This window comes from Mauremys reevesii, linkage group 6 (assembly GCF_016161935.1).
Source record: "Mauremys reevesii isolate NIE-2019 linkage group 6, ASM1616193v1, whole genome shotgun sequence".
NCBI lineage: Eukaryota > Metazoa > Chordata > Testudines > Geoemydidae > Mauremys > Mauremys reevesii.
The window spans coordinates 283,615-305,803 of NC_052628.1; the positions used below are offsets into that span (position 1 = coordinate 283,615).

At 58.0% G+C, this 22,189-nt stretch overlaps 1 protein-coding gene across 1 annotated transcript in view; it reads left to right on the plus strand.

Annotated features, from left to right (window-relative positions):
• The window catches only part of CA9 (carbonic anhydrase 9), a 35,607-nt gene that overhangs the window by 9,182 nt on the left and 4,236 nt on the right, over positions 1-22,189 (plus strand). Inside the window, exons 2-9 of the mRNA XM_039543036.1 lie at positions 2,842-2,871; positions 9,444-9,614; positions 11,660-11,802; positions 13,138-13,230; positions 13,765-13,831; positions 14,370-14,527; positions 14,773-14,914; positions 18,717-18,791. Of these exons, the coding sequence (XP_039398970.1) occupies positions 2,842-2,871; positions 9,444-9,614; positions 11,660-11,802; positions 13,138-13,230; positions 13,765-13,831; positions 14,370-14,527; positions 14,773-14,914; positions 18,717-18,791 (879 nt within the window). The remainder of the gene's footprint in view (positions 1-2,841; positions 2,872-9,443; positions 9,615-11,659; positions 11,803-13,137; positions 13,231-13,764; positions 13,832-14,369; positions 14,528-14,772; positions 14,915-18,716; positions 18,792-22,189) is intronic.

Below are 22,189 nucleotides of genomic sequence, written 5' to 3' on the forward strand. Positions count from 1 at the left end.
TAGGATACAGAGGGACCTAGACAAATTAGAGGATTGGGCCAAAAGAAACCTGATGAGGTTCAACAAGGACAGGTGCAGAGTCCTGCATTTAGGACGGAAGAATCCCATGCACTGTTACAGACTAGGGACTGAGTGGCTAGGAAGCAGTTCTGCAGAAAAGGACCTAGAGGTTACAGTGGACGAGAAGCTGGATATGAGTCAACAGTGTGTTCTTTTTGCCAAGAAGGCTAACGACATTTTGGGCTGTATAAGTAGGGGCATTGCCAGCAGATCGAGGGACCTGATCATTCCCCTCTATTCGACATTGGTGAGGCCTCATCTGGAGTACTGTGTCCAGTTTGGGCCCCACATTACAAGAAGGATGTGGAAAAATTGGAAAAAGTCCAGCAGAGGGCAACAAAAATGATTAGGGGGCTGGAGCACATGACTTATGAGGAGAGGCTGAGGGAACTGGCAGGGCCGGCTCTACAGTTTTCACCGCCCCAAGCAGCGCACCGAATTGCAGCCGTGGACGGTAGGGGCAGTCCATGTGCCCTTAGGGCTCCAGGCACGTTTCCGCAGCGGCGGCAATTTGGCGGCAGCTTCTATGATTAGCTGAAGCCGCCCCGGACAGCTAAACATAGAAGCTGCTGCTAAATTGCCCTCACCGCAGAAATGCACCTGTTGCCCTAACGGCACACGGACTGCCCCCGCCGCCCAGGGAGTAAAATCACCTGCCTAGCCTCCTCCCTACTCCCGTTTATATGCCCCAGGAGCACATGATCTGGAGTTTCTGCATCTCATTAGGAATGTAGGGAAAAGTGTAGCCTTCCTGCTAAGCTAAACGTCTTCAGGCCTCACTCTTCGAGAGCACTGACCCAGAAGAGGTTGAGGGTGGAGAAGGAGCGGCTTTGGAGATAGCTGGGCACATGGCAGAGTGTTTATACAATTTCTCAGTGTATGGGAAACGCTGCCATTTCATCAGACTCAGATCACTTAAAAATGGCCCAAATTTCTGGATTGTTCCAGATGCATCAGGTTGGGCTGAGTGAGCAGGAGAGCGACTCTCCGAAGGGGCCTTTCTCAGCATGTGTCTGAGAGAGGAGCTGGCCCTGATGCTACAGGGAGTCTGCCAGCTCTCACCTGAGTGCAGTGGTGGCTTTAGAGTTAGTGGGGCCCTGTGCACAGCTTCATTTTCACACCCCCCCCCTTCGGGACCCAGCCACGAAAAAGAACATTCTCTCTTATCTCCCCCAAGTTTTTCATTTGTTTTTTCATAGAATCATAGAATATCAGGGCTGGAAGAGACCTCAGGAGGTCATCTAGTCCAACCCCCAGCTTAATGCAGACCCAACAGCAACTAAATCATCCCAGCCAGGGCTTTGTCAAGCCGGTCCTTAAAAACCTCTAAGGAAGGAGATTCCACCACCTCCCCAGGTAACCCATTCCAGTGCTTCACCACCCTCCTAGTGAACTAGTGTTTCCTAATATCCAACCTAGACCTCCCCTACTGCAACTTGAGACATTGCTCCTTGTTCTGTCATCTGTCACCACTAAGAACAGCCGAGCTCCATCCTCTTTGGTAATTGAAGGCTGCTATCAAATTCCACCTCACTCCTTGTCTGCAGACTAAATACCCCCAGTTCGTTCCCTCAGCCTCTCCTCGTAAGTCATGTGCCCCAGCCCCCTAATCATTTTTGTTGCCCTCCGCTGGACTCTCTCCAATTTGTCCACATCCCTTCTGTTGGGGATTGGGGGGAACAAAAACTGGATGCTATACTCCAGGTGTGGCCTCACCAATGTCGAATAGAGGGGAATAATCACTTCCCTCGATCTGCTGGCAATTCTCCTACTAATACAGCCCAATATGCCGCTGGCCTTCTTGGCAACAAGGGCACACTGCTGACTCATATCCAGCTTCTCATCCACTGTAATCCCCAGGTCCTTTTCTGCAGAACTGCTGCCTAGCCATTTGGTTCCAGGCCTGTAGCAGTGCATGGGATTCTTCCGTCCTAAGTGCAGGACTCTGCACTTGTCCTTGTTGAACCTCATCAGATTTCTTTTGGCTCAATCCTCCAATTTGTCTAGGTCACTCTGGACCCTATCCCTACCCTCCATTGTCCTCCTCCTATATTATAAGTTATAGGAAGTAAATGAAAATAAAGTGAGGTACCTTGATTGGGACTGGGGGTTGGGGTGCAGGAAGAGGTGCAGGGGTTGGGCTCTGGGAGGGAGTTTGGGTGCTGGGTGCAGACTCTGGGCTGGGGCAAGGGGTTGGGGTGCAGGAGGAGTCAGGAGGTGGCATTTACCTTGAGCGGCGTGGCTCCCAAAGCGACCAGCACACCCCTCTGGCAGCGGCCCTGCCGGGGATCCGCGGGGGGCGCCCTCTGCCTGCCCACTGCCTGCAGGCATCAGAGCTCCATTGGCATGGCCACAGTTGGGCCACACGGGGAGTTGGTGGTTGGGGTGGGTGGGGGCTCAGAGACACACACTCCGCAGGGACATGCCAGCTGCTTCCAGGAGCAGTGTGGGGCTACCAGCCACAGAATGCAGGCAGCCTGCCTGCTTGAGCCCTGCAGTGCCGCCGGCTGGGACTCAGGGGCTGGTTCTCAGGTGAGATTTGTCCTACATTTTGTGGGGTTCCCAGTCATTGGGGGCCCCATGCCACTGCACTGTTTGTTTCATGGTAAATCTGCCTCTGCCTGAGTGAGAGGAGGGGGAAGGGTGAGAAACTGGGAGGGAGCTGGGATCAAGTGTGGGGCAGTCCAGCTGGGCGGGGATTGGAGGGCTGCCTGGAACTAGTTTGTTTGCTGCCAGCTCCTGGCTTCCACTCATTCTCTCTCTCTCTCTTTTCTTTTCAAGGTCCTGGCCACAGTCACTGGAGCTATGCAGGTAAATACACTGTGGTTACTCGTACCCTGTCACATCACACAGCAGGCCCTGGGCCCGTGCCAGCCAGGGTTAATTATTACAGGGCTGCCTTGCTCATGCCCATGCTCTGCCGTGCTCGGCCCCTGTTCAGCAGCAGGGGTGGGGTCTGGTACCAACCCCAGAGGGGCTCACAAGTATTTCTGGGGCCTGACAGGCCCAGGGAGAGGTGGGAACTGCTCAGATTCAGGTAAGAGAGAGTGACCTGTTGGGAGCTGTGGGCCCCACCCTGCCCATCTGCTCTGTGTTCCCACAGGCTAAAAGGTTCATTCACTCACTGAGCTGGACTTCACCCACCCCTGGGGTCACTGGGAGAGGCAGGTTCCATGTTCATGCAGACCTTGGGTTGCTCCCTCTGCTGGAACGTCGACCCCCGGCTTAGAAGCACCTCCTCTCTTATGGGGTGTTGACTCACCAGTCCTGTGTCCCCCTGCCATATGCACCCCGCTTTGCAGCGAGGCTGGCTGTGCAGCTCCCTGCCCATAGGGAGGTGGCCCAGGGCACAAGCCAGGCTCCTGACCCTGTGCCTGCCTGATGAACTGACTGTTCTGCTGCCCGCAGGGACAGCCCAGCTGGATAGAGAGTTCCTCACATCTCTGGCATCCCACGCCTCTGAGGCCTTTAACCAGGGCTGGGGCTGGAAATCTCAGCTGTGCTTACAGGACCTTTGCTTTGCTCTTTGGGCTTCCTGGCTCCCCTGACTCCACCATGCTGGGCTCCTCTGCTTCCTTCTATGCTGGGTTTCCCTGCTCCTCTCTCCACCCATCCCATTCAAGCCGCAATCCTCCCCACATTCACACCAAGGCCCAGGTCACTATTATCCTGAGCCTTGTGTCTCATTTGCCCAGTAACTCAGAGTGAGGACACCTTACACTCACTTTGCACTGGTGTCAGTGACAACACAAGGTGCAGGGGATTGGTGAATTAGGACCCAAAATGTGAATTGGGCCCTATAGAAATGTCTCACTCAGACTTGCCAATGGTCAGATCTGCCCCTCCTGAGGCCCAGGGACGGGCTGGAGGTGCGGGTCCAGGACCTCTTATGTCAGGATTGTGCACTAGCCCAAAGAAGGCTAAATGCATCCCTTTGTCTCCACCCATTCAGTTAGCATGTTAGCGCTAAGGGGGGCGAAGGGTGCAGCGCCGAGCCGTGTTGGCCAAAGGACCGTTAGCGCTAAGGGGGGTGTTTGGTGCAGTGCCGAGCCATGTTGGCCAAAGGACCGTTAGCGCTAAGGGGGGCGTTGGGTGCAGCGCTGAGCCGTGTTGGCCAAAGGCCCATTAGTGCTAAGGGGGGTGTTCGGTGTGGCACCGAGCTGTGTTGGCCAAAGGCCTATTAGTGCTAAGGGGGCGTTCAGTGCAGCACAGAGCCGTGTTGGTCAAAGGCCCGTTAGTGGTAAAGGGGGTGTTCAGTGCAGCACAGAGCCGTGTTGGCCAAAGGCCCGTTAGTGGTAAAGGGGGTGTTGGGTGCGGCGCCGAGCTGTGTTGGCCAAAGGCCCATTAGCGCTAAGGGGGGTGTTGGGTGCAGCGCCGAGCCGTGTTGGCCAAAGGCCCATTAGCGCTAAGGGGGGGCGAAGGGTGCAGCGCCGAGCCGTGTTGGCCAAAGGACCGTTAGTGCTAAGGGGGTGTTCAGTGCAGCGCTGAGCCATGTTGGCCAAAGGCCCGTTAACGCTAAGGGGGGTGTTCAGAGCGGCGCCGAGCTGTGTTGGCCAAAGGCCTGTTAGTGCTAAGGGGGCATTGGGTGCAGCGCAGAGCTGTGTTGGCCAAAGGCCCATTAGCGCTAAGGGGGGGGGGCGTTGGGTGCAGCGCAGAGCCGTGTTGGTCAAAGTCCCGTTAGTGGTAAGAGGGGTGTTCGGTGCGGCGCCGAGCCGTGTTGGCCAAAGGCCCGTTAGCACTAAGGGGGGCGTTGGGTGCAGTGCCGAGCCATGTTGGCCAAAGGCCTGTTAGCGCTAAAGGGGGGGGCGTTGGGTGCGGCGCCGAGCCGTGTTGGCCAAAGGCCTGTTAGCGCTAAGTGGGGGGGGGTTGGGTGCGGCGCTGAGCCGTGTTGGCCAACACCCGGGTGCGTGAGCTCACAGTGGCTTTACTCATGCTTCACAGCACCAGGTTGTACTGAGCTATTTGCAAACGGCGACAGCCTGCGACGTGCTGCCGCATCCCGGCTCGTGGGGTTTGCCTGTGTGCGAGGGCAGCGTGATACTAAGTGGGAGTGTGGGCAGCTTGTGGGGATAAAGCACGGGAGCTGCCAAAGGGGACTAGCTGTGGAGAGTGGGGTGGGGGAAACGTGGCGAGGAGTGGGGTGGGGCGAAGGGTTTAGAGTGAGCTCCAGGGGACGAGAGTTTAAATTATCTCCTGCAAGGCAATGGTTTAGCATGAGCACACTGGGGAGTCTCCTTCAGAGCAACAGTTTAGGATTAGCACATGGGCAATAATTATTTAGGGTGAGCACTTGGCGGGAAGGGGGCTGGGGAAGCACCCAGAGACAGAGCCCTCCCTAGGGTATGGCAAATCGGGCAACTGCTCCAGGCCCCACGCTTTGGGGGCCCCCGTGCTTCGTGAGGAGGAGCCACCCCCACCAACCTCCCCCTCCCTGCAGTGCCTCCTGCTTCCCAGCGGGCCCTGCTGATCAGCGCCTCCCCCTCCCTCCCAGTGCCTACCGTGGATCAGATGTTTCGCCCCTGGCAGAATGGGGGAGGGGGCAGAAATTGGGGAGGGGGCAGAAATGGGTGGGGAAGGGTGGGGCGGGGTGGGAAGAGGCAGGGTGGGCAGAGCGGGGGGTGGGAAAAGGCAGGTCAGAAGTGGGGCCTTGGGGGAAGGGGTGGAGTAGGGGATGGGCCTGGGTAGAGCCGGTGGGGGCACCACCTGGCAGATAGAAACTCTGCCCTATGTCCCGGGCCCCGCACCCCCACAGGGACAGCCCTGCCCAGGGAGCATGTCTATTAAGTGAGCACCAGTGGGACCACTGGGGCAGGGGTTCAAGGGAGGGTGAGCTCCATGGGGGAACAGTCCAGGGTACGTGCCCAGAAAGGGAACAGTGAAGGCTGAGCACATGGGTGAAGCAGTCGATCAGGATAAGCACCGGGGGTGGAAATGTTCAGGGTAGACACCCATGGAGAACCAGAGTAAGTCTCCTCTGTGCTCACTTTAAACCAGTTCCTGGGTATTCATCCTAAACCAGGCCGCTGGTCTGCTTACTCTACTTCACTCCATGTAGGGAAGAACCATGTAAATGCTGTCCCATGAGGCCGCCCTACCGCTCTTCACTGTGCTCACGCTAACTGCACCTCTCCAAGTGGTCTGCCTAAGCCGGTGGCCTCTCATGCCCCCCTAAATACTTCCTCCCTGGCTACTCACTCTCAAATTCTCCTAACACAATCCCCAGGCTCTTCCCTACATGCTCATCCAACCCTGTTCCCTGGGTGCTCCTGCTAAACAGCTCCCTAAGTGTCCACCCCAAACTTCTCTGCCCTTAATACTCGTCCCTGGGTGTCCATTGTAAAGCTCTCTTCTCAGCTGCGCCCCTAAATGATTCCCCAATGGTTTCACCCGACATTGTTCCTCTCTGGATGCTTACACCTGTTCATTGACTGTTTGCCTACACCGCTCCTCCCTTGGTCCCTGCCCTAAACCGTTCAGTGAGGGTTCAGTCTCAATTGCTCCATCTCTGGGATTCACTCAAAAAACATTCGTCCAGCATTCACCCTAGAGTACTGCTCCCCACGTGCTCACGCTGAATCATTCCCTGGGTGTTTCCCCTTAATTGCTCCTCCTGGGGTGTTCACCCTAAACCAAGCCATTGGCATCCACCATAAACCTTCTTCCCAGGTGTGTGCCCTGAACAGTTCCCCGGGCACTCACTCTGAGCCACTCTGCCTAGCAATACGCACCATGAATTGTGCTCTGTGGGTGCCACCCTTCGCTACTCCTCCCCCAGCGCTCACCCAAAATGTCCCCCAGGTGCTCAGCCTAACCTGTTCCTCCTTAGGAGCTCCAGCTAAACCTTGTACTGGGGTAACTAGGAGCAACCTGTGACACCAGTACCTCTGCTTCCAGCTAGAGCCCTGCACAGGACTTTTAAACATGCTGCTCCCGCTAGGATCCCAGTCCCTCTGCAGGGCTCTACCAATAAGAGAAAGATCCCATTTACTGAGCCCCAGCAGGGAAACCCAGAAACCTTTATAGGCATTCAAAATCCAGGAATAAGGAATAGCAAAAATAACCGAGCCAAAAATAATATTGGGTCAAATCCAACATGCGCAGCCTAACAGGTCTTAAAGCAGACACGTGCCTAGGCAGGGCTATGCTGGCCATGGGTCCCCCAGAAGTGGTGACGCACACACACACATGTGTGTCTTCGGGCACAACTCCTGTAGAAGCACACGGGCGTGTGTGTCTTCGGGCACAACTCCTGTAGACGCACACGGACGTGTGTGTCTTTGGGCACAGCTCCTGTAGACGCACACGGACGTGTGTGTCTTTGGGCACAGCTCCTGTAGACGCACACGGACATGTGTGTCTTTGGGCACAGCCCCTGTAGATGCACACGGACATGTGTGTCTTTGGGCACAGCCCCTGTAGATGCACACGGACATGTGTGTCTTTGGGCACAGCCCCTGTAGATGCACACGGACATGTGTGTCTTTGGGCACAGCTCCTGTAGACGCACACGGACATGTGTGTCTTCGGGCACAGCCCCTGTAGATGCACACGGACATGTGTGTCTTTGGGCACAGCCCCTGTAGATGCACACGGACATGTGTGTCTTTGGGCACAGCCCCTGTAGATGCACACGGACATGTGTGTCTTCGGGCACAACTCCTGTAGACGCACACGGACATGTGTGTCTTTGGGCACAGCCCCTGTAGATGCACACGGACATGTGTGTCTTTGGGCACAGCCCCTGTAGACGCACACGGACATGTGTGTCTTCGGGCACAACTCCTGTAGACGCACACGGACGTGTGTGTCTTTTGGCACAGCTCCTGTAGACGCACACGGACATGTGTGTCTTCGGGCACAGCCCCTGCAGACGCACACGGACATGTGTGTCTTTGGGCACAGCCCCTGCAGACGCACACGGAAACGGGTGTCTTCAGGCACAGCCCCTGTAGACGCACACGGACATGTGTGTCTTTGGGCACAGCTCCTGTAGACGCACACGGACGTGTGTGTCTTTGGGCACAGCCCCTGCAGATGCACACGGACGTGTGTGTCTTCGGGCACAGCCCCTGTAGACGCACACGGACATGTGTGTCTTTGGGCACAGCCCCTGTAGACGCACACGGACATGTGTGTCTTTGGGCACAGCCCCTGTAGACGCACACGGAAACGGGTGTTTTGGGGCACAGCCCCTGTAGATGCACACGGACGTGTGTGTCTTTGGGCACAGCCCCTGTAGACGCACACGGACATATGTGTCTTTGGGCACAGCTCCTGTAGACGCACACGGACGTGTGTGTCTTCGGGCACAGCCCCTGCAGATGCACACGGACACGGGTGTCTTTGGGCACAGCCCCTGTAGACGCACACAGAGACATGGCTATGTCTGTCTCGCTCTCATGCACACACAAGGGCTTCATGTGTACATGAACATGTTTGGCCATGGATGCAGGTCCCTGTGTTGCCTGGCTGTGTGCACGTGGAAGAGATGGGGCTTGCTCTCTGGTGCCACCTTTGAGTTCCTGGTGCTGCTCACTGTCCAGCATGTTTCCATTCATGGCCATAGCTCTGCTGCTGTATGTTTCTCCCCCACATGTGACTTGCATTAGCAGTTTTGCCTCATGTCTCTGACCTGGCCAGCCAGGCTGCCTCTGAAAGGGCCATGAAGGGCAGGGCAGCCAAGTGCACGCTTAGCGACAGGGAGGGAGCAGCACAGCTGCGCCAGGAGCGTGTCTCTCTCTCTCTCTGCCAGGCTCAGGCTGTAAATCGTCTTCTCACAGCTGCTCCTTAAAATAGATGCTCCTGGCAGTGCACCGTGCGCAGAGCCCTGTCCTGTGGCAGCTGCACAGAGATTCCAGCAGCTTCTGAGCCCAGCACAGTCTGCTGGCAGAGCAGGCCCTGGCCATCAGCTTCTGTCTGGGCAGGAAGCAGCCGCGCAGTGCTGCGCCTGCAAAGGCTTCTGAGCAAATCTGGAGGGAGCTAGCGCAGGGGAGCAGCACCCCAATGCACTATGCTCAGGGCAGGTACCACAAGGCGGGGCGAGAGGATGGTTGTACTATCCGTTCCCCCTCCCCCACCACTCCAGGGTAAAATTCAGGGGTACGTGGCCGTCAGCGAGACAGACTGAGCGTGAATAAACACACTGTGCTGCACCCAGGCCACTGAGTGGCCAGCACAATCCCAGTGGCACATGCTTGTCAGGAAGGATCAGTGTTTGCAGCTGAGCTCCCCACAGGCCCCTGGTTCGCTCAGACCTCTAACATCACCATCCTGTGAGTGCTTCAGCCAGTGCCTGGGCCCGGAGTCCTCCTGCACCCGCCTCTTCCCCGGCAGGCACCCTCACCCCACAGGCTCTCCCACGTGTCTCTCTCTTCCCCGCACAGATAAGGACGAGTGGCAGTTGGAGTTCCCATTGTGCGGTGAGCAGATGCAGTCTCCCATCAATATTGACACCAATTCCACAATCTTCAGCCGTGAGCTGCAGCCTGTTGTGCTGACGGGTTACAACCTGGACCCCAGTGAGCAGCTCAGCCTAATGAACAACGGCCACACAGGTCAGTGCCAGGGGCTGAGCTGTGTGTGCTGGGCTCACAGGGCGTGGCACTCGCGTCACAGGATGCTCAGATGAGGCAGGATATTTTGAGACATTTCTCATAGATTAGTCCTGGCCTCTTCCAGCAGGGGGCGCTGTGGGGAGTGGGGCAGGAGCACTCGCTGGGGGGCTTCCAGCTACTCCAGCCCTGGCCTCTGCCAGCGGGGGGCGCTCTAAGGAGTGGGGCAGGGCGCTGGCTGGGGGCGGGGCTCCCAGTTACTCCAGTCCCAGCCTCTGCCAGCAGGGGGCGCTCTAAGGAGTGGGGCAGGGAGCTGGCTTGGCCGGGGGAGGACTCCCAGCTACTCCAGCCCTGGCCTCTGCCAGCAGGGGGCGCTCTCGGGAGTGGGGCAGGGCGCTGGCTGGGGGCGGCTCCCAGCTACTCCAGCCCTGGCCTCTGCCAGCAGGGGGCGCTCTCGGGAGTGGGGCAAGGCGCTGGCTGTTGGGGGAGGACTCCCAGCTACTCCAGCCCTGGCCTCTGCCAGCAGGGGGCGCTCTCCTGCACCCCAAACCTCTCATTCCTGAACCCACCCCAGAGCCTGGGGTGCCAGGTCTGGGTAAGCTCTGGGCTCACTGTTCTGCCCCTCCCAGTGAAGGTTCCCTGACTGTCCTAGAGGTGGGGTGGCGGAGGGAGGGTGGGTGGGTGAGGGCGTGTACTTCTCATTGCTCAAGCTGTGTCTGTTGTGTGGCTAAGAGAGGACTTCAGCACGGTGAAGGTCTTAATCATGTTAAAAAAGAATTCTTCCAAATTTGTGCCTAATTTCTAATTTGAATTCATGTGTTTTCAGCTCCTAGCCATCGGTTCTTGTTCTGCCTTTCTCTGCTAGAATAAAGAGCCCTTAGAACCTGTTATTTTCTTCCCAGGAAAGTACTTAGGGCTAAGGTACTTAGGTAAATAAGGGTTTGTGTACATGGGAACATGCAGGAAAATTAATCTGAATTAGCCAAAACTATGAATTTAAAGTGGATTAGTTAAACTGCCTTGAACTCCTGTGTGGCCTTTTTTCAGTTTTGTTTAGTTCACTTTAATTCTGATTCAGAGTGTCCACACAGGGGTTTAACTAATCCACTTTAAGCATTAGTTTCCTGAGTGATCCTGTGCTGTAGACAAACCCTACAGCATAATCGATTCACCGCTCAATCTCCTTTTTGATTAAACAGATGGAGGTCTCTCACTAGGAGGCATTTTCTGTAGCACTCAGCTCATTTTTATAGATCTTTTCTTCACCCTCTCTAATTTTTAAATGTGGACCCCAGAACTGGACCCAGGTTCCAGTAGCAGTATCACCAATGCCGTATACAGGGATAAAGGCACCTCCCTGCTCCCTGCTCCTAATCCCCTCATTAGCCCCTTGCCCCACAGTGTTGCACTGGGAGCTCCTGTTGAGTTGCTGGTGCACTGTAATCCCTAAATCCTTTTCAGAGTCGCTGCTTCCCAGGACATATAGCCTGGATTCCTTGTTCTTAGATGTATACCTTGGCATTTGGCTGCATTAAAGCACATTTTGTTCGAATGGACCCAGCTTACCAAGTGATCCAGATTGGTCTGTGTGGCTGCCCTGTTCTCATCCTTATCGTTTTGCCGATCTTTGTGCCATCAGCCGTGACTTGCTGCCAGAGCGTTAGTGAAACTGTTGAATAGTGTCAGGCCTTGAACTGATCCCTGCAGAACCTCACTCTAGACTCCCCTGATCAGTGCGGATTCCCCTTTGGAAGCTGTTTTTTGAGAGCTGTTGGTTAGCCGGAGCATAATCCATTTAATGTGCTCTATTGCTACCGTATAGTGCTGTTTTTAAGTTACAGTGTCTCCATATGTTACATCTCTACCGTTCCCTCTATTAACCAAACTCCTAATTGCACCAAAGAATGAAATCAGTTTGCTTGTTAGGACCTGTTTTCCATTAAACCACATGGACTATTTTCCATAACACACGTCTCCGCCTGGTGCCAGCGCCATGGTTCAGAGCCCCCCTCTGACTTCTCTACCCCTTCACTCCCTCACCCCTGCAGTTGTCCTTCGGCTGCCTGGCTCTCTGACTATTGCCAGCGGCTACCCACAGGAGTACAGAGCTATGCAGCTGCACCTGCACTGGGGCTCCCCGGAAGGGCCTGGCTCAGAACACACCGTGGATGGACGCCGCTATGATGGGGAGGTAAAGATCCGTCGTGGGCCTTCCCCTCTTGCCTGCTGCTCCCCAGGTGTGCCTCAGTTATTGGCTGTGATCACATCAGTCCCACCTGCTCCAGCTGTCTGCACAGCGTGAAGGCTGGTGCCCTGAGGCGGATGTGGCACCCCCAGGTCACCGGCTGCCCTTTGTGCAGGCTGCAGCTCCATCGGCGGGGAGGCTGCCACCCCTTTGGCCTCAGCGGAGTGCTCCGGCCAGTCTCTGCTCTTGGCTCAGACCCTCTGAGGGCACAGGTCACGTGCCCAGTGCCCAGGAACCCAGAGGGAGGAATCATGTGCCTAGGGCTGAGCAACTGGAATAAAAGCAGAGTTTATGACACAGCCTGAAACATGGAAGCAGAGGGAAATGAGGCAAAACTCCCCCATGGAAGAGACATTGTGCCAGCAGGGCGGGGGTGGGGGTGGGGAGAGAATGGCCTGGAGCCAGGCACCCAGTGCACAGCGCGGGGACGGACCCACACACTCTGTGTACAGGATAAACAATCCATCCTGCTCTGCAGCCAGACTGCCCTGGCGCTAACCAGGTGCTGGGGCACAGGGAGCCCACCCCCACCCCAAGTCCAGGGCCCATCACAGCCCCCTTTAAAATTGCCCTAGGATGTGCCCGGGGGTGGGGGCACAAGCTACCCCAGGGGACCTAGGCCCTAAGGAGGGGGCAACGCAGAGCTCCCCAGTGCAGGCTGCCTTGTGCTGGAGGATGATTCAGCTTTTCCCCAGCACTCTGGCCCGCTCCCTGGCATGTGAGGGCTTGGGAGTGGGGACAGCTCGCTGTGCCCTCGTCCTTGGCACCAGCCCAGAGCTGTGTGGTCAGAGAGCTCCTGGGACTGTTGTCTCATACTCAGAGGTGTTTGCTGCCTGGGTCTGGTTCCTAGCTGGTTCTACCCACCCTCCCCCTGTTGCTGTTCGCATGGAGCCGCCAGGGCCCAGTACATCAGGGAGGACAGGAGTTGGAGCTGGCTGCCAGATTGCTGCTGCCCCAGCTAGATGGGCACCAGGGAGACGACCTTCAGCCCTGACCCATGTGCAGAAACCAGGGGGAGGCTGGTGGCAGGGCTCTTGGGGCAGCAGGGGCTGGCAGCAGCAGCACTCTCAGGCCACCATAAAATGGTTTGGGGAGCTTGCCTGGTGCTGAGTGGGGGGCTCTGGCCATGTGACCAGGCCCCAGGCACTGCTAATGGAGAGGCCCTAGTGCTGGGGCTGGCCAGATCTGGTGGGGTCACACTGGGACCGGTGCAGGGCTGGGAGGTCCAGCACTCGCCCATGGCACAATGGAGCCTCAGGGGGTTCTGTGCTTTGATTCCAGATCCATATGGTTTTTTACAACCCCAGCTGTGGCAGCATCAAAGAGGCAATGAAAAAACCCGGTGGCCTAGCAGTGCTGGCAGCTTTCCTGCAGGTGATGCCAATGGGGCAGTCGCTGGGAAGGTGGGGCGGGGGCAGTGCCAGGCAGGGATGCTCTGATCACTGGCTGGGTGTGGCAGGGTAGGTGAGGACTGAGCGGGCATAGGCAGTTCTGGGGTGGAGGAGAATAGGGGCAGTGGAGGGCAGGGGCTGTCCGGGAGGGAGGAATGCCCTGACAATTGGGCCATGCCAGTGCGGAGACGGGACATGCCCTGATTGCAGGGCCATGCTTGTGGTGGGAGGCAGAGAGTGCTCTGTGCACTGGTCCAGGTGAGGTTAGGGGATGCTCTAATCGCTGGTCAGTGGTAGGGTTCATGCTTTGATCCTGGTCAGGGGGTGCCAGGGCCGTGCTGGGGGATGCCCTGACCCCAGCCAGGTCAGTCAGGGAGGTCACGGGTCACTCCTCTGCCTGTGACAGTGAGATTAGTCCCATTTTCAGAGCGCCCCTGCTGTGACTCAGGCTCAATAGGCAGGAGACTTGCCCTTCCTGGCCCTGTGCTCTCACACCTGCTGAGTCTCTGTGTTACAGGTTGGGCCAGAGGACAACGTGCACTATCAGCCTCTGCTTGAGCAACTTCACGAGGTCCAAGAGGAAGGTAAAGCCCTTGTGCGCCTAATGTCCACCATGGGGCCAGCTAGGGGCAGCAGTGAGCTGCCTGCTGCATGGAGAGGCCGGTGCATGCCAGACAGACAGAGGCAGGCAGCTCCTGTGAGGCAGCCAGGCAATGAGTGGCCAGCTCAGCAGAGGCCTTTCAGGTATTCCTGTCTCATCCCTCGGGATTCCCGGACTCCCACTCTGCACCTGTCCCAATGACATGGCTTCCCTAGCACCTTAGGCTCGTCCATCCAGGGCTTGTACAGACTGGCTGTGCCTGGCCAGGGCACTGTGCTTCTCCAGTGAAACCAGGGGTCAGTTCCTGCAGTGACAGCTCGCCCTCTCTGGGTGTTGGCTCCAGGGGACGTGCTGCCCAGGATCACGCTGCCCAAATTCGGATCCCCAGGGGCCTGTGGAGCTCTCGATTGTTGCTGTGCTCTAGTCCACGGAGCGGTGCTGCTCTAGATTGTGCTGTCTCTGTGTTCTAGAGCATGGAGACATGCTGCTCTAGAGCACAGGCAGTGTTTTTTTCCTTCCAGGCAAGGAAACGACTGTGGCTGGATTCAATATTGAAGGGTTGCTGCCTGCCAACCTAGGCCACTATTACCGCTACAGCGGCTCTCTGACCACCCCTCCCTGCTACCAGACGGTGAACTGGACTGTCTTCAGCCAGACGGTGCTGCTGTCCAAGGAGCAGGTCCGTCCGGGGGGTGAGGGCCTCCTTTTCTCCTCTTGGGAGTGGGTGGGACTGTCTGCAGGTGGCTCTGCCACTCCTGTCACGCTAGGAGCTGCGTGCCAGCGCCAGCAATGGGTGGGGGCGACCCGTAGGCCCCCCAGAGACTTCCTGAAGCCAGCCCCCCTCGCACCAGGGCATTGAGGATGGCTGCGTTCATGAGGATCCCAGGGGCAGCTTAATGACTCCGTTCAACCCTCCCTCTTCAGATCTCGCTGCTGGAGACCACGCTGCAGGGAGACGATGACACGGACCTGCAGAACAACTTCCGGCTAACCCAGCGCCTGCACGGACGGAAAGTCCTAGCGAGTTTCCAGGCATCCCTCAGCCCAAGGCAGGTCCCACTACCTGGTAAGGAGCTGTGGGATGGGGCTGGGCGATTCTCTGCTGCATGCCACCCTGACACAGACACGCCTGGCAGAGCAGAACCAGGACGCTGGTGTTCCAGGAAGGAATAGCTCCTGTAAGCAAGTGCCAGCGAGCGGTGGGGCCACAACAATGCAATGGGCCTCACTGCTATCCTGACCTGTGGGGAGAGGCAGCTTGGTCTCCATGGCCTGCTCTGTCCTGGCCTCACAGCTGACGTGCCAGCAGGGCCCAAAAGGAATGTGTCTGAACAAATAGTCACAGCAAGTTGTTTGCAGTTTTTGCCAGCTCCCTTCGGGACCAGGCGTTCGGGTGCTTCGCTGCATGTCCCCAGCCCTGCTAGCCAAAGCCAGGCCTGAACTGCAGGAGAGCAGGACTCTTTGCAACCCCAGAACACAGCCTCCAGGCCAGGGGTATTTTGTGGCTCCCACTTCTGGGCCTGGCTATGCCCAGCAGTGCAGGGACATATCCTCTGCCCCACCTCGGAAAGGGCCTGGTCAGTTCAGCTTCTTTGAACCCTTCCCTGGAACACCCCTGCCCCAGCTCAGGTGCTTGTTGATCTTCCTGACCCATCAGTGGTCTAGGAAAGCTGCAGTCTCCCTGCCCCACTCCTGGAGCACTCAACAACTGAGGCTGGGCCAAGCAAGTGTCTCACCCACAGACAAAGCCACCCTGTGCATGATACTGCAAGTGTGTACCAGGCGATAACAGAACCATTAACGGCCTGTGATACTGCATTGGGTAAATATTTGCCTGGCGGAGCCCCATGGTGTGTCACAAAGTCCTAGTGTTTTGGGCCCAGTTTCAGTTACTGACCCACCACCAACCACATGTGCTGGTGGATGTGCCGGAGCCCTGGCACAGGGAGGGCGGCGGAGGCCTTGGAAATCGCAGTCACTGAGATCGCCCTTCCAGTATACGTCGTGCAGGTGAGGGTGGGTTTCAAGGAGCGACAGTGCGGGTGCCCTAGAAAGAGGGGTCACACGCTGTGGGCTCAGTAAGCCCCGGGGATGCCAATCCTGCTGCTGCCCAGCGTGAAGGAGGCATCAGCCTCACTGGAGACGAACGTGTCCCTGACTCTGCCCCACAGGCGCCTTGATGGGGCCGGCTGGGAGCAATAAGTTCCCATCTGTATCTGCACAGACGTAACATGGATCCCTGAAGCAGTGAGGAGGGGAAGGTCTGGGTGCCCCACCTCCACAGGGGCAGCACGAAACCACCAGTGGGCTCTGGCCAGTCCTGCTGCCCCAAACCAGGCCAAGCTGAGCCCATCTGTAACCCCTTAGCTGGGGCTGCTCTCCCAGTGCCTCCCACTCCGCAGCCCCGGTGCCCCAGGGAGACAGCAGGAGAAGGTGGGGGTGATGCGCTAACCGGCTCTTCCTCTGACGTCCCAAACATTACCGGTTAAAACAGGCTCTGGAGGGAATGGCAGCTGGGACTCAGCCTCACAGGGAGCGGGGCTGTGAAGGGGCTGGCGCTATGATGGGCCACAGTGCCTCCCTGACTGCAGTGACCATGGTCTGGACAGAGCCGCTGGCTTTGGGCAGACGTGGGAATGGGAATGGGCTGCAGGCACTGTGGAGCCAGACTCCCTGTGCCTCCGAGAACATGGCCAGGCCGGGGCTGAGCTGCCTCCAACCACACATGAGACCAGGCAACTCTGTGGTGGCACTGAGCGTGTTGGCCGTACCAGGAGGCCCCAGCACTGCACATTGTGAGGGCAGGAGCTGCCCCAGCCATGGCTCCTAGGGTCTGCCCGCCCCTTTCCCAGCCAGGCTTTGAGCACCTGGGGGCACAGTGCGAGTGATTCGTCTTCTACACCCTGGTCAGAGCTTGGCTGCTGCCTCAGGGAATGGCAGAGGATGATGAGTAGCATCCCTGCAGCTCTGTCCCTGCTAGGGGCTTACTGGAGGAGTGTGGGGGGCTGTCTCTCGTGGCCGCACCAGCTCCCTCTGCAAGTGCCCTGGCTGAGGGGGTACGAAGACCCCTTGTGATGGTGTCTTGGGGGGTGGTGATGTTAGCACAGGGCCATGTGGGTGCCATTGGGCCCCCACCACCCGCCTGGCTGGGCTTGCTCTGCTCGCTTTGCTGTAGGCGCTGAACTGCAGCGAGAGCTGACGCCGTTGGTAACATGGCTGAGGGCTCATTTCCTGTGTGCCTCTTTAATTTCTGCTGGCTGGGCATCCGGGCTTCCGGCCCTCCTGGGATGGTGCTCACGAGCTGGGACCCTGGTGCATCATGCATCCATGGGCCAGGCCTCTGCTGGAACAGCTCAGAGCCACTCACCCACTCTTGGGCCTCTATGGCTCTCAGATGTTAAAGGGCCCTGGAGGTTGCGGAGGGAGGTGGCTAGGCCCAGATAATGCATCTCTGTTGTCTTTGGGGCAGGTGCCACAGCTCAGAGGGACAGATTCCCTCTGGCAGGTTCCTGGCCCACTGGTTGCTGGGTGGAGAGGTCCCCAGGCTCAGTGGGAGGAGGCCCTCCCAGAGCAGTGCCCTCTGGCTCCAGCCTGGCCCTGGGCATCTCTGTCAGGCTATAGCAGGGTGTGGAACTTGGCTCGGGGTTGTGAATGTGGGAGGGAGGAAGGTGCCTTTTGCTGCAGGGTTCAGGGCTTTCTTCATGGCAGCCTGAGGCTCAGCATGACTCTTCCAGCCAGGCTGGGCCCAGGTCCCCAGTCTGAGCCAGACCCCTGTCTCTGTCACCCAGGTGCTGTGGGCAGTGCCTAGGGCAGGGGTGGGCAACTTATGGCCTAGGGGCTACATCTGGCCCTTCAGACATTTTAATCCGGCCCTTGAGTTCTTGCTGGGAAGCGGGGTTGGGGGCTTACGCCATACAGCTCCTGGAAGCAGCGGCACATCCCCCCCCTCCGGCTCCTACGCATAGGGACAGCCAGGGGGCTTCACACGCTACCCCCGCCCCAAGTGGCGCCCCCGCAGCTCCCATTGGCCAGCAAACGGGGCCAATGGAAGCTGTAGGGGTGGCACCTGCAGATGGGGCAGTGCGCAGAGCCGCCTGGCTATGCTTCCACGTAGGAGCCGGAGAGGGGACATGTCGCTGCTTCTGGGAGCTGCTTGAGGGATGCGCCGCTCAGAGCCTGCACCACTAACCCCCTCCCGCACCCCAACCCCCTGCCCCAGCCCAGAACCCCCTCCCACACCCTGAACTTCTCATTTCTGGCCCCACCTCAGAGCCCACACCCCCAGCTGGAGCCCTCACTCACGCCCTCCTGCACCCCAACCCCCAATTTCGTGAGCATTTATGGCCCACCATACAATTTCCATACCCAGATGTGGCCCTGGGACCAAAGTTGGCCCACCCCTGGCCTACGGGCATGCAGTCTCAAAGGAGGCCGCGTCCCCGGCAGGGAATCAGGCAAAGCCGAGCCTAACAGAGGCTTGTGCCAAACACACGGGGCGCAGCAGTCAGAGCACTGACATTTCCTGCCTGGCCGCTAATGTCAGGGCTTGGGGCAGGGCGGGGGGAGCGTTCTGGTAAGAGCCCAGAGTTGCCTGCATGGTGGTATGAGGGGCACGGATGGCCTGGGCACAGGATTTGGCGCGTCCTTGCCGCAGGAGGTTGAACTCAGTGAGTCTCTGGGCTGCTTACGGGATGAGGGGAGCGGAGGAGACGGTGAGGGTTGCTGGGACCAGGTTTGGGCTGTTCCTGGCTTCGGTGCAGGCACTCCAGGGGAGCTGCTGGGTATACCTGGGCTGGGGAGGGGTGATCACAGGGGGTGCTGGGAGGCCCCTGGATCATGTGTGTTTGAGTCCCTGTATCTCACCACAGACGGCGGCGTTCCCCCCATGACGCCCGCCCCTGACAGTGCCACAGAGAGAAGCATGGACAAAACTCCCGGAACAGGTACCGCTCTCCTCCTAGCGGCTTTTGTTATCTCCTCGGGGGCTGGATCGGGCTCCCCCGTCTGTCCTGCCTGTCTCCCTGCAGCCAGCACAGCTGTAGTGGTTGGGGCCAGGGGGGGGGGGGAGGGGGGGCTCTAGCTTGTCTGGGCAGAGTCAGAGCTTCTGTTGGGGCTCTGGGCCAGAGGCTTCTGGGCTCTGAGGGGCAGCGTGGCCTGACTCTGCTGGTGGCTGGGTGTGGCTGTGGCTCTGTGTGGGTTGGATGCTCCTGAGGGGCAGGGGCTCGGGGCTGTCTCAGTGGCTGGCTGGGGGGGATGGATGGCTCTGCTCCTGGGGGGGTGGGGGATGCTCGCTGGAGGCAGGGGCTCTGGGCAGTGACAGTGTGGGGCTGGGGGGGCTGGCTGGCCCTGCTCCGGGGAGAGGAGGCAGGGGCTCAGGGCTGTCTCAGAGGCTGGTTGTGAGGATGGGCTCTGCTCCTGGGGTGGGTGCTCACTGGAGGGAGGGCTCGGGGCTGTCTCAGAGGCTGGTTGGGGGGGATGGATGGCTCTGCTCCTGCGGGGGGAAGGGGTGCTCGCTGGAGGGAGGGGCTTGGGGCTGTCTCAATGGCTGGCTGTAGGGGGATGGGCTCTTTGGGGGGTGGGGGGATGGGAGTGTCAGTAGCTAGTTTGTCCCCTGTATCTCAGACTCTTGCTAGCTGGGGTGTTTTGTTTCTTTTAACGCCGTCTGGGGGAGATAGGCCGTGAAGGGCCTTGAAAGGGAAGCAAGGAAGCAAACATTGGATGTGCTAGAGCAGTGGTTCTCAAGCAGGGGTCTGGGGCCCCCTGGGGGGCCACCAAGCAGGGCCAGCATTAGACTTGCTAGGGCCCAGGGCAGAAAGCTGCATGGGGCTGAAGCCCCCGGTCCTGAGCCCCACCACTCGGGGCTGAAGCTGAAACCTCAGCAATGTAGCTTTGCAGGGGCCCCTGTGGCCTGGGGCCCCAGGCAATTGCCCGGCTTGCTATCCCCAACCTCGGCCCTGGCTTTTATATGCAGAAAACCAGTTGTGGTGGCAGAGGTGGGCCATGCATTGAGCAGAGGGGCAGAAACAAAAAGGGTGAGACCCTCTGTGCTAGAGAAGAAGGCAGCAGTGCAGGGATCTGTGGTCAGAGCGACAGGCTAGGAAATTAGCTTTGTAACAGCATTCCCAATGCGTATGAGATGGCAGGGTGAGACGTGTCAAGACTGGCGCAGTAATTGAGACATGAGCTGATGTGTTTTAGCTTGTGGATGGATAAGAAAAGTTGTATCTTAGTGATGTTTTGCAAAAAAAGCTGCAAGACTTAGACTCAGTCTGGATGTGAGGAACTAGAGAGCGGTCCGAGTCAATGATGACACCCCGGTGACAGGCCTGAGTGACAGGCAGGGTTGTGGTGTTGTCCATTGTGGTCAGGAAAGGAGGTAGCGGACTTGTGTGTTGGGGGGAGATTAAGAGCTCTGGTTTAGCCATGTTGCACTTGAGCTGATGGTGAGAGAGCCAGGAAGCGATGTCAGCAAGACAGGCTGAGATGTTAGTGTGTACAGAAGGAGACTGGTCCGTGACTCACAATCATAGAGCTGGTATGGTGTTTGCAGATGAAATTGCTCAGAGCGAGGTGTAGCGGGAGAAGCGAAGGCGCCCAAGGCCAGAGCCCTGAGGAACCCCTCAGACAGCTGAAGTGGGACTGAGGAGGAAGTTTGGAAAGACTCGCTGTAGGAGCAGTTGGAGAGGTGGGAGGAGACTCGGGGAGGGCAGAGTCACAGAAGCCCAGGCAGGACAAGGCTTCAAGGAGAGCATGGGTGACTGCAGGGCAGGCCGCTGACAGGTAAAGGTGGATGGGTCTGAGCCTCGGCTAAGAGGTCATTACAGACTTGGGTGAGTGTGAAGTGCAAGGCACAAGAGACAGGGTGGAGTGGAACTCCAGCCAGCGAGCGCAAACCTTGTGTTCGGTGGCCTTAGAACTGAAAGGGAACTGGGCTCATTTGTTACGATGGGAGAGACTAAAGCATGCTTGCCAGCCGTGGGAAGATGTTGTCACAGAGGGGCACGCACCAGAGGCCAGTGAGATTACAGAGAAGGGTAAAAGAGGGAATGAAAGTGGCACAAGGGAGCAGATGGTCCTGGGGCTCGAGGAGGTGAGCAGATGAGAAATTTCTGCCTCTGTTCTCGGGGAGAAGGCAGCGAGAGGTGTAGGAGGCGAAGGGAAGGCAAGCCGAGAGGGGGAAGGTCCTGTTATAATTTGTCAATCTGCTCTTGGAAGGAATGGCCGCGCCCCTTTGGGGAGAAAGCAGTGGCGGCAGGAGGAGGGGAGGGTTTGAGGAGTGACTCAAACGTGGCAAAAAGAGGGCTGGGACCGTGGGGGTGCGACTCAGGTGAGGTGGAGACATAGCGTCGTTTCGCAAGGCTGCTGGCAGCGCTGAAAGAGGCGTGAACAGATTTGTAATGGCTTGCCTCGCTGGATTTCCAGGGTTCGTGATGGAGTTTTAGGCTATTCCTTGATTCAGAGTGAGGGTTGTGGGTGGCCCTTGGCTGGAAAAGCCCCTCCCCCCAGTTTGTGCATGTTTGAGCCCCTGTAATCTCACCCAGAGGGCAGCAATCCCCCTGTGACGCCTGCCCCTGAAGATGCTGCAGGGGGAAGCACCGACAAAGCGCCTGAAGAAGGTATCGCTCCCCTTGGTGGCTGGACGTGGTTCTCCCATCTCTGTGCTTCCCACCTGCCTGCAGCCAGCACAGCTGCTGGGAAGGGCTCTCCTAGGACCAGTCCGCGTCAGAGCCTCTGCTGGGCGTCTGGGCTTTGGTGCGGGGATTGTCGCGTGTTGGGGTTTGGCTTGAGGACTGTCCTAGGCTGAGCTCTGGTGGTGGCTGGGGGGTGATGGGCCGTGTGGGTGGACGGTTTCTCTGGAGTGGGAGGGGCTCTAGGTACATGGGCACTAGAATAATAAACAACATTCACACTTTGTCCATGAGGCACTTTCAGGCTGTTTGGGTTTCTGGGCCCTGGGCGCTCCCCTGCACATACCCTGAGTTCTTGCCATGCTCTCCGTGCCCAGTGCCACACACTTGAACTCCTGGTCTTGGCCTTTGAGGCCCTTTATCACTTGAAGGACTCAGTGATTATGGCGGATGACCCCTGGCACAGGAGTGCCCAGCATGATGGTAACAAAACCTGATCCTTGCCTGCCGGGGTGCTATTACCTCTGCCTGTGGCATCGCTGAACACTGTGTCCTGCTCCAGAGGCCAAGGGGATGTTGGAAAATAGGAAAAGGTTCAGGGAAGAGTTGTGAGTGTTCAAGATCTGGAAAATCTGCTTTGGAGAGAGACTAAATAAACTCAGCCAAAAGAAGGCTAAGAGGTGACTGATCCCATTTTACAATTACCTACACAA